Here is an 11,655-nt window from a genome sequence, read left to right as displayed (position 1 = left end):
TTTACCATGCTGTATCCTAGTACTGATCCAAAAGCAGTGAACTTCCTGTTGTTCATTTCCCCAAGTACATTGAGAGCCATCTCTGACACATGAGCACATGAACACAGCTAGATTCCTGGGTGGTACTGATTTGGAGTTCCTGCCCCCAGTGCAACCTACATTCATTTACATTTACCTTAATTCATTTATCAGATGTTTTTTCTCCAAAGTGATGAACATCTCATAGAAAATACAATGTGTTCATTACATTAGTAGAAAGACACTTAGATACAGACGTGATTCTTAAGTGCAGTTACTTTCCACCATATGAACAAGTGTAGATCACACGAGTAGCTGCATAAACTCTATCCAAATATCGACAATTTGTTGCTAGTAATTTTTTAAGATTTTATATGTATAAACATTTACGTTACATTACAGGAGTAGTTGCTTGAAGGTGTATCTGTTGTTTAAGAGGCACAATCTCAAAGTTATAGTGCATGAACATTTACACATTACATGAACATAAGAGATCATGGGCAAAGTGAGTCCGGAAGTTAGTTTTAAAACCCTCTTTAAATGTGGACAGAGATTCAGCAGTTCTGAGTGAGAGGGGGAGGTCGTTCCACCACATCGGAGCCTGAATCGACAAACTCTGTGCTTTACCTTTCGTGCGTGAGACCACCAAACTGGCAGGTGTGGAGGAGCATAGCGGTCAGGCTGGGGTGTAGCGGATGATGAAGTCTTGTAGATTTGCATTCCACCTCCGTTTCCGCTACCGGAGTTACTGTCCGTCTTTCCTCCGCAGAGCTCGACAGCGTCCGACCTGAACGAACCGGGCACAAATCCACGAGTGAAAAGATAACGAGATGATGCCCCTTCATTTCTTGTCTCGTTGTGCATTGTTTTAACGTTTTGGATTTGTGACAATCCCCCCACCCCGACACTTCCTACAGCAGTTTCTGTCTGCGAGACCGAGGATGAACATGATGATTCTGCACGAACTGGACTCCGCTGGTGTTTCCGCTTCCATCACAAGGAACTGTGCCTCCATTTACATTTATTGATTTAGCTGATGCTTTTATCCAAAAAAAGTAAATCGACCATCTATACAGCCAGGTAATTTTACTAGCACAATTTAGGGTAAGTACCCTGCTCAAGGTAGAATTCAAACCTGCAACTTGTGGGGCAGAAGACAGCAGCACTACGCTACCGGCTGTTCCGGTTATAATTCAGTCACAACTCCTTACTGTGAGATGTTGCGGCAAATTTCGGTGTCATTTGAGGTGAGTTACGCATTTAATACATGTCCGCCGCGTCTGATGGTTTTATATGATAATTTAATATGTACAATATTTAATAATGGATAACGATACAAATCTGTGCAAACTTAATAAAACATTCAGCTTTTGATTTAAGCAGCAACTAGTCAGTTTGTTTTGTTTTTTTTTTTTTTTCCTGCCCGAATTAACTTGTTTTGTACTTCTACATCCAAGCAGCTTCATCATGACATCGAGCTCTAGACGTGAACTTGAAGGTTTCATTGAGACGAACGTTTATTCCCCCTAGAAAAATACCCTCTACACTTGTTCTGGCCCAGTTTACACTAAGCCAAAAGTCAGTGTGACGCCACACCAATAATGCCTCGATCAGAGGCAGCTGGTACTATAGTGATTAGAGCTGCTGCCATTAAACCCAAAGGTTGTTGGTTCCAATCTCACCCCCAGCTGTAGTACCCTTGAGCAAGGTACTTACCCTAAATTGCCAAGTTTTGCTTTGAGTAAAAGAACATTTGCACAGTAAAGAGAAAAGCCTTGCTGTTCTCTGTGTCTTTGATGGAGCGCTGAGCTCACACACGTGCCCTTGTGGTGTACAAGGTACGATTAACAAGGGTTGAGTCCTCAATACGAGCACAAGCAGGGAGATGATTTTCCTTTCAGCGGGTTTCAGAACAACTGCGTTACTGTCACTGAGCCGCAGATGTTGACTCGTTAACGTCCCTCATCGGAGCGGAATGACAGAGACCCGGAGACGCTTTCCACTCGACCTTTATTGTTCGTCACTTTCGCTTCGACGCTGCCATCGCCACCTTTACTGCCCGAATCACCGAACCCAATTCAGCAGAAGATGCTCTGTAATGCCGTTTGTTTCCCTCGGTACGAAACATGCCACAAAGGATATACTTGTAGACAGTAATGCGAAATACAGTTACAGTGCTTTTCTACAGCTTTCGCTCATGTACAGCTCATGTAGGTTGTTCTGCTTTTGTCTAACTCTAAAAAATAGGATGTTCACCCAAAGTGACTCGATTTGATGCTAACATGGACTGTGAAGTAAATCTGACACCCCCACCCCCATTCTGTAGGCAAAGCTGACCGTTCAGTCATCATGGCTAAGAGGAGGTGACTCAGAGAAATGATGGGATGGGGATCGGAGCCCAAGTTTGACCGGAGGAGTGAACGGCGGGGGTGGTCCTGACCAAGAGGCGCTGCGTTGCACCGCGTTGGACGGAGGCCACGCCCACAGCAGGAGACGCATGGCACGGTAGGGGGCAGCCGAAGAGACGGCCTTGTTAAGCCGCAGGTGAGCGGTCAAAAGAAAGCAGAGAAACATCAATGATGCCGAAGAGAGAAAGGGCTGCGGCGAATGCCCACGCGCTCAGATTAGCCGACACACCCCCCGCTTGAATTCCTAGCGGGTGGGCTAAGCGGGACCGAGGACTCGAGCGTGACGGTGCTGGACATCCCGTCGCACTGGTACCTCGTGGCCCAGGCCTCTTGCGAAGCTCTCGGGTGTGCTGCGGCGAACGCCGTGCCCTGAGCTGCCCTTACTAATTCGGTGAGAAGACCGTTTGAGGGGCATCGTGGGTAATACGTAAATGCGTTGATGAATGAGCTGGGAAGCAGGACGAAGCCGGACGACTTGGGCAGAGCTCAGCGCGAGGATGATGAATACAGTACCGAAGAGGTTTATTTGCTCTCTGAATATAAAGTGATATTTTGCTTTAGATTGTGTCTGTGAAGCTGGATTGGCGAAGGGTTTCTTGTGGGGCTGCAGCTGGGTGTAACCGGGCAAGCATGCATCTGTGTGCGTGTGTGTGTGCGTGTGTGTGTGCGTGTGTGTGTGCGTGTGCGTGTGCGTGTGTGTGCGTGTGCGTGCGTGCATGTGTGTGTGTATACATTCTGGTGCATCTATGTGGCTGTCATTTTTGTGCTCCTTTAGGCCAGCTTCTGGGACGTCTCCATCTCCTGCTGAGAGACCTTCTCTTCAGACATGACGGTCATCCAGGGGGAGACGGAGCGTGTGATGGTCTGCTTGGCCACGTTGTAGTGGTTGATGATGGTGAAGAGGCGGCCGCGCCCTCCTGGCCCCTGCGGGGGGTAGTAGCTGTAGACCCCGGCCGGCATGCACCGCCCCTGCTGCACGGGGAGAGAAAGAACGGTAAATACGCTGAGGGTTCAGCTCCAGGAGAGTGATGACGAAGGGTGCGGAGGACACAGTCACACTCCGTGCACGATCACACGCGTTGCTACAGCCCACCTTGAAGGGTCCGAGGGGCCTCCTGTCAATCCGTTGGGGGGGGGGGGGAGAAGATTCTGATAATTTCACACACCAGTGGCATTTCCACAACCTCCTGGCAAAGGGTCACTAAAGTAGAAGGAGGCCTTGGTGCTGAGCCAAAGCTTCAGTTTCTTCCATCCATCCATCCATCCATCCATCCATCCATTTTTCTATGTTTTACGTACAACACAAGGTCACAGCAACACACAGAAACACTGAGGAATTGCACGTGTCCGCATGGATGGAGCGAGAGCTCGGGCTCCAGGGGTTACAGCATATGACAGGTTTCATCATGTAACACTTTCTAGTAACTTCCAGAAGGGTGTTCAGGCATTCCAGGATGCTGTAGAACTGCCATGCAAATCAAATGTACACTTTTCCAGTAAGAGAAATTGAAAAACTTCAGTCATCCACATATTTACAGAGAGAACATCCTGTGCTGAACTGATTAGTTTGCTGAATGTGGATTTTAAAATTTTCAATAGTTCACACCGGCTTGACTGCTTTAGGGTCACGGACACATAGGGCTCAAGGTCAGGTGGAACCCGGACAGGACGCCCGGCCAACGCAGGGAGGACATTCAAACTGCACACAGACTGAGCCGAGCTCGAATCCATAGCCCAGGAGCTCTGAGGCACCGGTGCTACCTACTGAGCCAAGGTGTTTTCCTACTTCCTCAATGGTTTTTTCTGAAAAATGAGCCTGTCTCAAGTGAAACACACAAAGTGAGATAAAAAAATGAGATGCAAATACATGTTTCAGATGCCTTTCACACCCTCACTGAGTGTGAGGGGCACCTGGGACGGTCAGCGTGTTTGACGCCAGCTTCCAGCAGGCACTGGGACAGATGTCCTGCCAGCCACAGGACGGCCAGGGAGCAACTCACCGGAGAGCTGGGCGGAGTCTGTGAGCCGTTGTTCAACCCCGCTGCCCCAACCAGCCGTGCCCAGAGCGAGTCGTAACAATGAGCGGTGAGCGTGTGAGGGCGTCCCGCCCCATCGGACCGGGATCCGATCCAAACTGACAGCGAGCGGCGCAGAGCGCCGCCTTCTCTGGGGACAAACGTCTCCTGTGCTGGAAGACTGGTGTCCACTGACAGCGAGCCTCATGGGCGGGATGTGTGGGGGTGGGGGCGAGAAACGGTGTGTCCTGCCTTGAAGCTGCATGGTGGCCAGGAGAGAGGAATGAATCCATCGGTGGGAACTGCGCTGTGCCCTGAGCCCCCCCGAGAGCTAAGGGTTGAGGGCGAAAATGGCGACGTAGGAACTAAGGGTTGGAGCAAAGGGCCTCGGTGCAGCGGGTCTCAGTGCCTGGCGGACTAGTGGAGACAACTAGGAGACCGCTAGGGGACAAGGCCAGCGTGTCCTCTGGCTGTCACGAGCTGCACAGGACACCGGGGCTCTGTGCGTCAGCAGGAGATACTTGTCTGTTAAACGATGAGGAAGGGCCTCCGGACGTCCCGTTTGCCCTCGGGTCTCGAGCCGCTCCGTAGAGAGGCCACCGCAAGGCCTCTGGTCAGCAGCTCAACTTTCATTATACGAAACGTGAAGTTTTCAGCAGGATGTGTGGGGGAGGACGTGTGGGTGTGGCTTTGAGCTGTTATGGGCGGGGTCTTTGAGCGTGTGGAGCTTGCGCGTTTCTCTCGATGTTCATACCCTCCCTCCCGACCCCTACCACCACCACCACGCGAACAGAAAAAATCCCTGGTTCGCCGCTTCTGTTCCTCCTTGGCCTCGGAAACGACGTGAGGTCGCCATGGCTCGCACCCTTGCCCGCCCCCCGCAGGCCTCCACAACCCGCTCTCCCGAACCATCGCTGGCGCTCGTGTTGCCCTCTTTGGCAGAGGCCTCAAAACCTGCTGCTGTAGAGTGATGATGAAGGAGGCGATGAAGGAGGCGATGAACGTACCGTGTAGAGGAACCCTTCGGGACAAGGCTGCTCGTACTGGTACACTTTGTAGACGACCAGGAAGACGACACAGACCAGAAACGCGAGAGCGCAGAGCACTAGCAGGGTGACCTGTCGGGAAGAGCAGAGGAACCGTGAGCGGGGAGGAGGGTCCTCAACACACGCACACACACGCACACACACTTCACTGCGATGCTTGTGGGATCAGGCCATTTGAAACCTGTCAAAAAACGACACCGAACTCAACTTGTAGGTGGACGAAAAGACGGAAACGATCCGCCTGCCCATCTGAATGTCTGTGATGTTTCCACGGACAGCGGCTGAGCTCTCTCTCTACAGCAGCTCCTCTGATTCGGAGCTTCGGTAGGATCCGGAAACATCTTTTCTTCTTTCCTTCTGAGGACGCGGCAGGTAGAGCACAAGGCTGCTCGGATGAGCGCTTTGTTCCAAGTGACAAGCACACGCCGCTTCCTCTTGGATCTCCACCGAAGCGGAAGGCGCATGTGGAACCCTCAGCCGCTCGCGTCTGGGTCTTCCTGCGTCCGTAGCAACGTCGCTGGTTTCAAAGACGCCGCAGTGGGACGTGCTTCTCGAGGAACTTTTCGGAGTCTCGGGAGCGGCGCCACCAGCAAGGCCACCGGGATCCACGGCGTCGTCCACAGGTGGTTTCCATCACAGAGCAGCGGAAGGCGCTGCTGAAGGGGAACGAGGGCATTGCGCTCGACGCCTACGAGCCGCGTCACAAGACAAGACGACGAGCTGAGCCAAAGTCGTTCTGCTCCGCTCGCTCGCCCACGTCCGATGACGGCAGGGTTGAGGCGCGGTCGGCCACTGCTGCGCGAGTGACAGGACGCCCTGCCTCGGAGCGTTAGAAACGCCGAGGTTCCCCCCGTGTGAACTGCGAGTGCCGAGGCCTGCTGGGAGGACTCGTGAGCACAGCCCGCACGTCGCGATCTAACTGGTGGCGTCATTTCGGTCACTTCCTGCCGACGCCGCGGGTCAACCTGCCGGGTCGAATGCCATTATGACACGGGGGAGGGGGTGAACAATGGCGCACGTGTGCGTCCGATTGTTTGGGCTTAAAGGAACAGCGGCTCTACTGGACACTTACAGTCATTTACCCGTTGATACAGCTGGGTTCATTTACTGGGGTAATTCAGGGTAAGTACCTTGCTCAAGCGGGTGTGGTGGCACAGTGGGTTTGACCGATGCCTTGCTGGGTGGTGGGTCTGGGGTTCAAACCCTGCCTGGGGTGCTGAGCGGCTCTGTGTTTCTCCCTGCGTTTGCCTCCCCCAACATGCAGAGGAGGGACCCGACAACTCCCCTCTGTTCCTCCCTTGACTTTCCTCGAAAACCACGCGAGTGGTCGCTACGGGTCCGGTTTGATTCGACACCTTCCTCAAGGGTACTGCAGCTGGGATTCGACCCTGTGACCTTCCGGTCCAAAGGCAGCAGCTCTGCCCACTATGGTGCCAGCTGCCCCTGAGTCTTACCTAGCAGGAACCTCCCTGGAAATGCCTTGGGCTCGAACTGAGCTGCAAAAATAATGCTGCGCTTGCTGTGTGTGACCGTGGCGAGACCCAGAATGCTGCTCATGTAACGAATATGCAAACACACCTTATTGGGCTGGAAACCACCTGCTGAACAAGGCTTGGGGGGAATTTCATCTAACATACATTAATGCCCCTTGTAGAGTGAAAAATGAGAGCTGCATATTGGGGGGGGGGTGTCACAGCTGCCACTGCACTGCAATCCCTGTGCGCCTGGACCCCCCTGCTTCTGAAAATCACAGGTGCCCCGAGGCAGAGCCACAGGCTGACCTGGCATTTCTGCCCCTCCCAGCATCCTCCATCCCCGGAGATGACCCTCCCCCACAAGCTGTAGCTCCTCCGGTTACCTGGCAACGCTACCTAGCAACCCGGCAACCCGGCAGCAAGGGTTCCGGCGCGAGCTGAAGTGGAACACGACGACTCCGCTGGCACCTGAGCAAAAGGAGCCGCTTTTAACTCGATTAGTGCCCCCCAGCTCATCGGAAACATTAGACAGCGAGCTCTTTGTGTCTCGTGACGCATTCAGGTGACCTGGATCGGATGCTGGGAGTTCCCAACGACGTCTTACTTTGAGTCGCTCCGAGACGCCTTCGATGACGCTGATTGTAAATTCGGCGATTTTGGGGGAGCGGAATTTGCCCTTCTTCTGGTCGCCATCGTACTCCGTCTTGGTTTTCACCACCACCTGCGAGAGAAGAGGTCGAGGTGGGAGGGAGGGAGGGAGGGAGGGCATCGTTAGTGTGGTCATGTGACTTTGGTCCTCACCATGGGGGGAGGGGGGGGGTCCCCAGTGCTGAGAGGAGCAGGTGACAAAGCACGGTAAACTGACACTGTGGGAAGGTCTCTGTGGTGACTGTGCATCTCAGAGATGTGCATCCAAAGCAGAACGCTGCTGTGCGCGCACGCACACACGCGCACACACACGCACACACAGCGCAACGTCCTTGTCAAGTGACCGAGTGCCAATCTATGTGTATTTCGTACGCTCTGTTGTGTTTCCACCCTAGAGACACAAGTAATTGTTTTTGTCTCTTGGGGAGGTTAGGGTCGGATCCAGTCTTTCTGATTTTGAAATTCAGGGTGAGGATCATGTAGAGATACGTTTATTTGAACAACTGAACACTTCAGTTGAATGAGGGAGGATGGAGAAGGTCCCCGGGAGCCCTGACACTAAGGGGTTAATTTTTTAATTTGCCACTAATAAACATGATGCGAGCGGAGAAGACGTGTGAGGTGTGCGAGCACAGAGCGAGTCGGTGGCCTGCGGACAGGACACAAGTGACACACGCACATCGATATCATCCTCAAGGAGTGAATGAAAGAAGCGAATGAAAGAAGCGAAGGACACAATGATGCTCTGATGCTGATCTGATCTGATCTGAGGCAACGAGGAATGAAAGCGAAAGAGCGACACATGCCATGGGGGAGGAGGGGGGGGGTCTCTACCTTGTCGGGCGGGGGGAACTGCAGCTGGTTCACGTCCAGCGGGGTCATCAGCGGGATGGTGTCGAAGCCGTCCTCGGACCCGGGCTTCGCGCTGCTCTTCTCCCCGAAATTACTGCCCACCTTCACCATTCTGTCCACTTGGCACCTGTTCGGGGTGGGGGGGGTGCAGAGAGACACGTGCTGCATGGAACACACTCCATCGGTATGCACGGCACACACACCTCCGACATACCTGCGCCGACGCGCCGCGGCTCGCGCACAGCACAGCACAGCACAGCACACGAGTCGGGCGACACGGATGGCACGTGTGGCGCGCGAGGGAAGCGGCACAACAAAGGACACACATGATAGAAGCGCGAGCGCGCAGAAACACCCACCTTCGGGGTGCAAACACGGCACCGCGGACAGACGCGCGCACACACGCGCACACACGCGCACACACGCGCACACACACGCACGCACTCGTACCGCCGGTTCCGATCCCGGGTCTCGAGCCGCCGCTCCAGGTATGACGCAGCTGATTCGAGCAGCAGAGGAACTGTCCGTGGTGCTGGCGCCGCGAACGCGCCTTCTCGGAGCTGGCTGAGCGGGAGCGCGCTTAATTAACGGGTGACGTCATGGGGAGGCGCGGACAGCGCTGGTCCACACGCTCATACACACACTGTTCCGTAGTGTTCCGCACACCGATACACACTGACACACACACACACTGCTCCCTGCTCCGTACGGGTGAGAAATTCACTGCCAGTACAGTGTGTCCACGTGTCCCAGATGAGCCTCATCACTTATTATCGCTGTTTTTACTTTTTATTTAATCTGCAAAAATCTGAAAAGGGAGAAATGCAGAAACAGAGTAAAGTAAAAAGTAAAGTAAAATTTGTGCTTTTGTGTGAGCAAGCGCACGCACACACACACACACACACACACACACACACACACACACACACACACACACACACACACACACACACACACACACACACACACCCTGGGCCTTAGGTACCGCAGTGGTTAAGTCTGTAGCCCTGCAGTACACTGTCAAACCCTAACAGGGGTAGTAGCCCTGAACACTCTGCTGTAAAAGTAGGTAAAGCAGTGTAACGGGTAGTGATGAGATATGCCAGGTGTTACTTTGCAAAAACCTGAACCCCCAACCGTGTCTCTAGCTAACACACATACTATTAACAGCACTTTGATAGACGTCCCACGCTGCAATTTCAAAGCTCTCATTTACCATGGTAACCCCAGTCAGAGAGGAGGTGGGACGGATGGCGTGTGGCCTGTTTGGTGGGAACCCGGGACCCGAAGCTAATTACGGATTTGCACATGGGAGCCTCCGCCGCAGGAGCAGCGAGCGTTGGGAGGTGGGGGGGTCGGGGTGGCGCCGCGACTCCTTTGTTGGACAGTAAAGGCGATAATGATGGACGGTGACCATAAGACACCTTTCGGCAACATTGTTTCTGCGACTTGGAGCTGCTCTTCTCATCTCTCGCTCATCGGGGCCCCGCTGCTGCTCTTCTCGCCGCTCATCCTGCCAAGAGTCCTCCCGATGTAACTGCAGATGCCGCTGCAGACGTTCTTTTGCGGGACACAAGGACAGAAACAGAGGGAGGAACCAAACGCCTTTCAATGTGAAACAAAGAGAGTGAGGGGTGAGAAGGAGTCGCTACAGCGCAAGGGACCCAAGGACACACGGGACGCAGTAGTGAAGAACGGTGTACGCTGATATGTACATTAAATGTGTGGCACACACACAGTAAATTCCCGAACCCGATTGCTGTGCCTCCAGCTCCTCTCCGAAGCCGAGGCAGAACGCCATCTTCATTAATTAAAGTGCCTCCTTAGTAATTATCCCCTCTTCGCAGTGTTGCTAGGTTACCGTGTCAGCGAAGGGGGCCACAGCGGTTACGGACGAAACGGCAGCGGTCCGGTGGAGGGCACAGCAATGCCTCGCTGCCTTGTGGAGAGAAGAGGAACGATGTCCAGGCTGGGACGACCGTAAACACGTCAGGCTGATGGTGACCGGGGACAAAACGTGGTCCGAGTGTCAACATCAAGGGGCTTCGCCGGTGCCAAGACCCCCAGCAGTGTCCGAAAGAGTACACCAGTCACAGTACCGTTAGTCCCTTCAATGAAACCACGTGCAGTCAGACTTTAAAGCTCTGTAGTTAAGTCTGTCACATCTGGATCCAGAGGATTGACCTGGAACCCCCCCCCCCCCACAAAATAGGTTCGCTGTGAGAGCAGCCTTTGACAGATGCTCTTCTGTCGGAGATGCCATCAGGCCCATTAGTAGGAGTCAGTGGGCTTGGGGGAGTGCGGTGGGGGTGACACTGAAAAGCTGTAATAGTGTGATACTGTACTTCTTGGGAAGCCTCAAGATGCCAAATGTGAGGCTGCTCACTGTGAGATGGGATTCACACCCCTACTGTAAACAAGACAAACAATGACCTTTAGGCCAATCAGCACTCATCTCCCCTGGGGCCTTTTCTGTCGCTAGACGCAGCGCTGAGTGCAGTTCCGCCAGGTAGACGGAAGGTTCTGGAACACGACTCAACGAGGGCACAAGAGACACAGCTGAAGGACACACAGTTGTGGGCTCCTGCGATGGGAGACGTGCTGGACATCACAGAAGCTCTTCCTGCTGTCTTGAGCGTCTTTGTGCTCCTCCATGACAACCCCCCTGGACACGAGTCCAGCAGCAGCTCTGAAGGGTGGACTTGAACTTGGGGGGGTACAACTGTTTTACTTCCACTCTGTTCACAGTATGATACCTTATTTTACTGTGTCTTATTTTAGACTGACCTCCAACTCCTCACGTACTCCCGTGTTCTCCACAGTTACTGTTAACCATCTGTCAACCTTTTGTCCAAGGTAACTTACACTGTTGGATACAGTGCACCTGCTCACAATTCTTCTCCCATCTACATGACACACCAACGTTAACACACACAAGCTGCAAATCCAGCTGACACACATCTTTGAACTGTGGGTGGAAACCAGAGTGTAAAGAGGAAACCGGTGGTATGAACACGACAGCTACACAGAGACCGAACTGGATTCGAACCCACGCCCATCTGCGCAGGCCTGCCCAACAGTGTTCTGGAACCCATACAGTCATTTGTTTATCTTTCTGCAAACAAAGTGGAACAAACAATATTAATAGAACTATAATTTTAAAAATTTCACTTTACAAATGACTGTTCCGCTC

At 53.1% G+C, this 11,655-nt stretch overlaps 1 protein-coding gene across 1 annotated transcript; it reads right to left on the bottom strand.

Moving 5' to 3' along the window:
* Positions 1–1,141: 1,141 nt before the first annotated feature.
* On the bottom strand, positions 1,142–9,013 carry LOC108924185 (neuronal vesicle trafficking-associated protein 1-like). Its single transcript, XM_029256313.1, has 5 exons — positions 8,913–9,013; positions 8,445–8,589; positions 7,567–7,683; positions 5,449–5,559; positions 1,142–3,398 (listed from the first exon to the last, which is right to left on the bottom strand). Exons 2-5 carry the CDS (start codon positions 8,571–8,573, stop codon positions 3,198–3,200), a joined length of 558 nt encoding a protein of 185 aa, XP_029112146.1. The 5' UTR covers positions 8,574–8,589; positions 8,913–9,013; the 3' UTR covers positions 1,142–3,197.
* Between the last annotated feature and the right edge of the window lie 2,642 nt (positions 9,014–11,655).

Source organism: Scleropages formosus, chromosome 11 (genome assembly GCF_900964775.1).
Source record: "Scleropages formosus chromosome 11, fSclFor1.1, whole genome shotgun sequence".
In the NCBI taxonomy this organism is placed as follows: domain Eukaryota; kingdom Metazoa; phylum Chordata; class Actinopteri; order Osteoglossiformes; family Osteoglossidae; genus Scleropages; species Scleropages formosus.
Note: the sequence above shows the minus strand (reverse complement) of the source record. Positions and strands in the feature narration are given on the sequence as shown.

What these genes read in the sequence shown, in the direction of transcription:
- LOC108924185 (XM_029256313.1), bottom strand. Translation starts at nt 8,573, where the DNA reads ATGGTGAAGGTGGGCAGTAATTTCGGGGAGAAGAGCAGCGCGAAGCCC. An exon ending in AGTTCCCCCCGCCCGACAAG is followed by an intron (nt 7,684 to 8,444) that starts GTAGAGACCCCC and finishes CTTCTCTCGCAG; the next exon opens with GTGGTGGTGAAAACCAAGAC. An exon ending in CCGAAGGGTTCCTCTACACG is followed by an intron (nt 3,399 to 5,448) that starts GTACGTTCATCG and finishes CTCCCCGTGCAG; the next exon opens with CAGGGGCGGTGCATGCCGGC.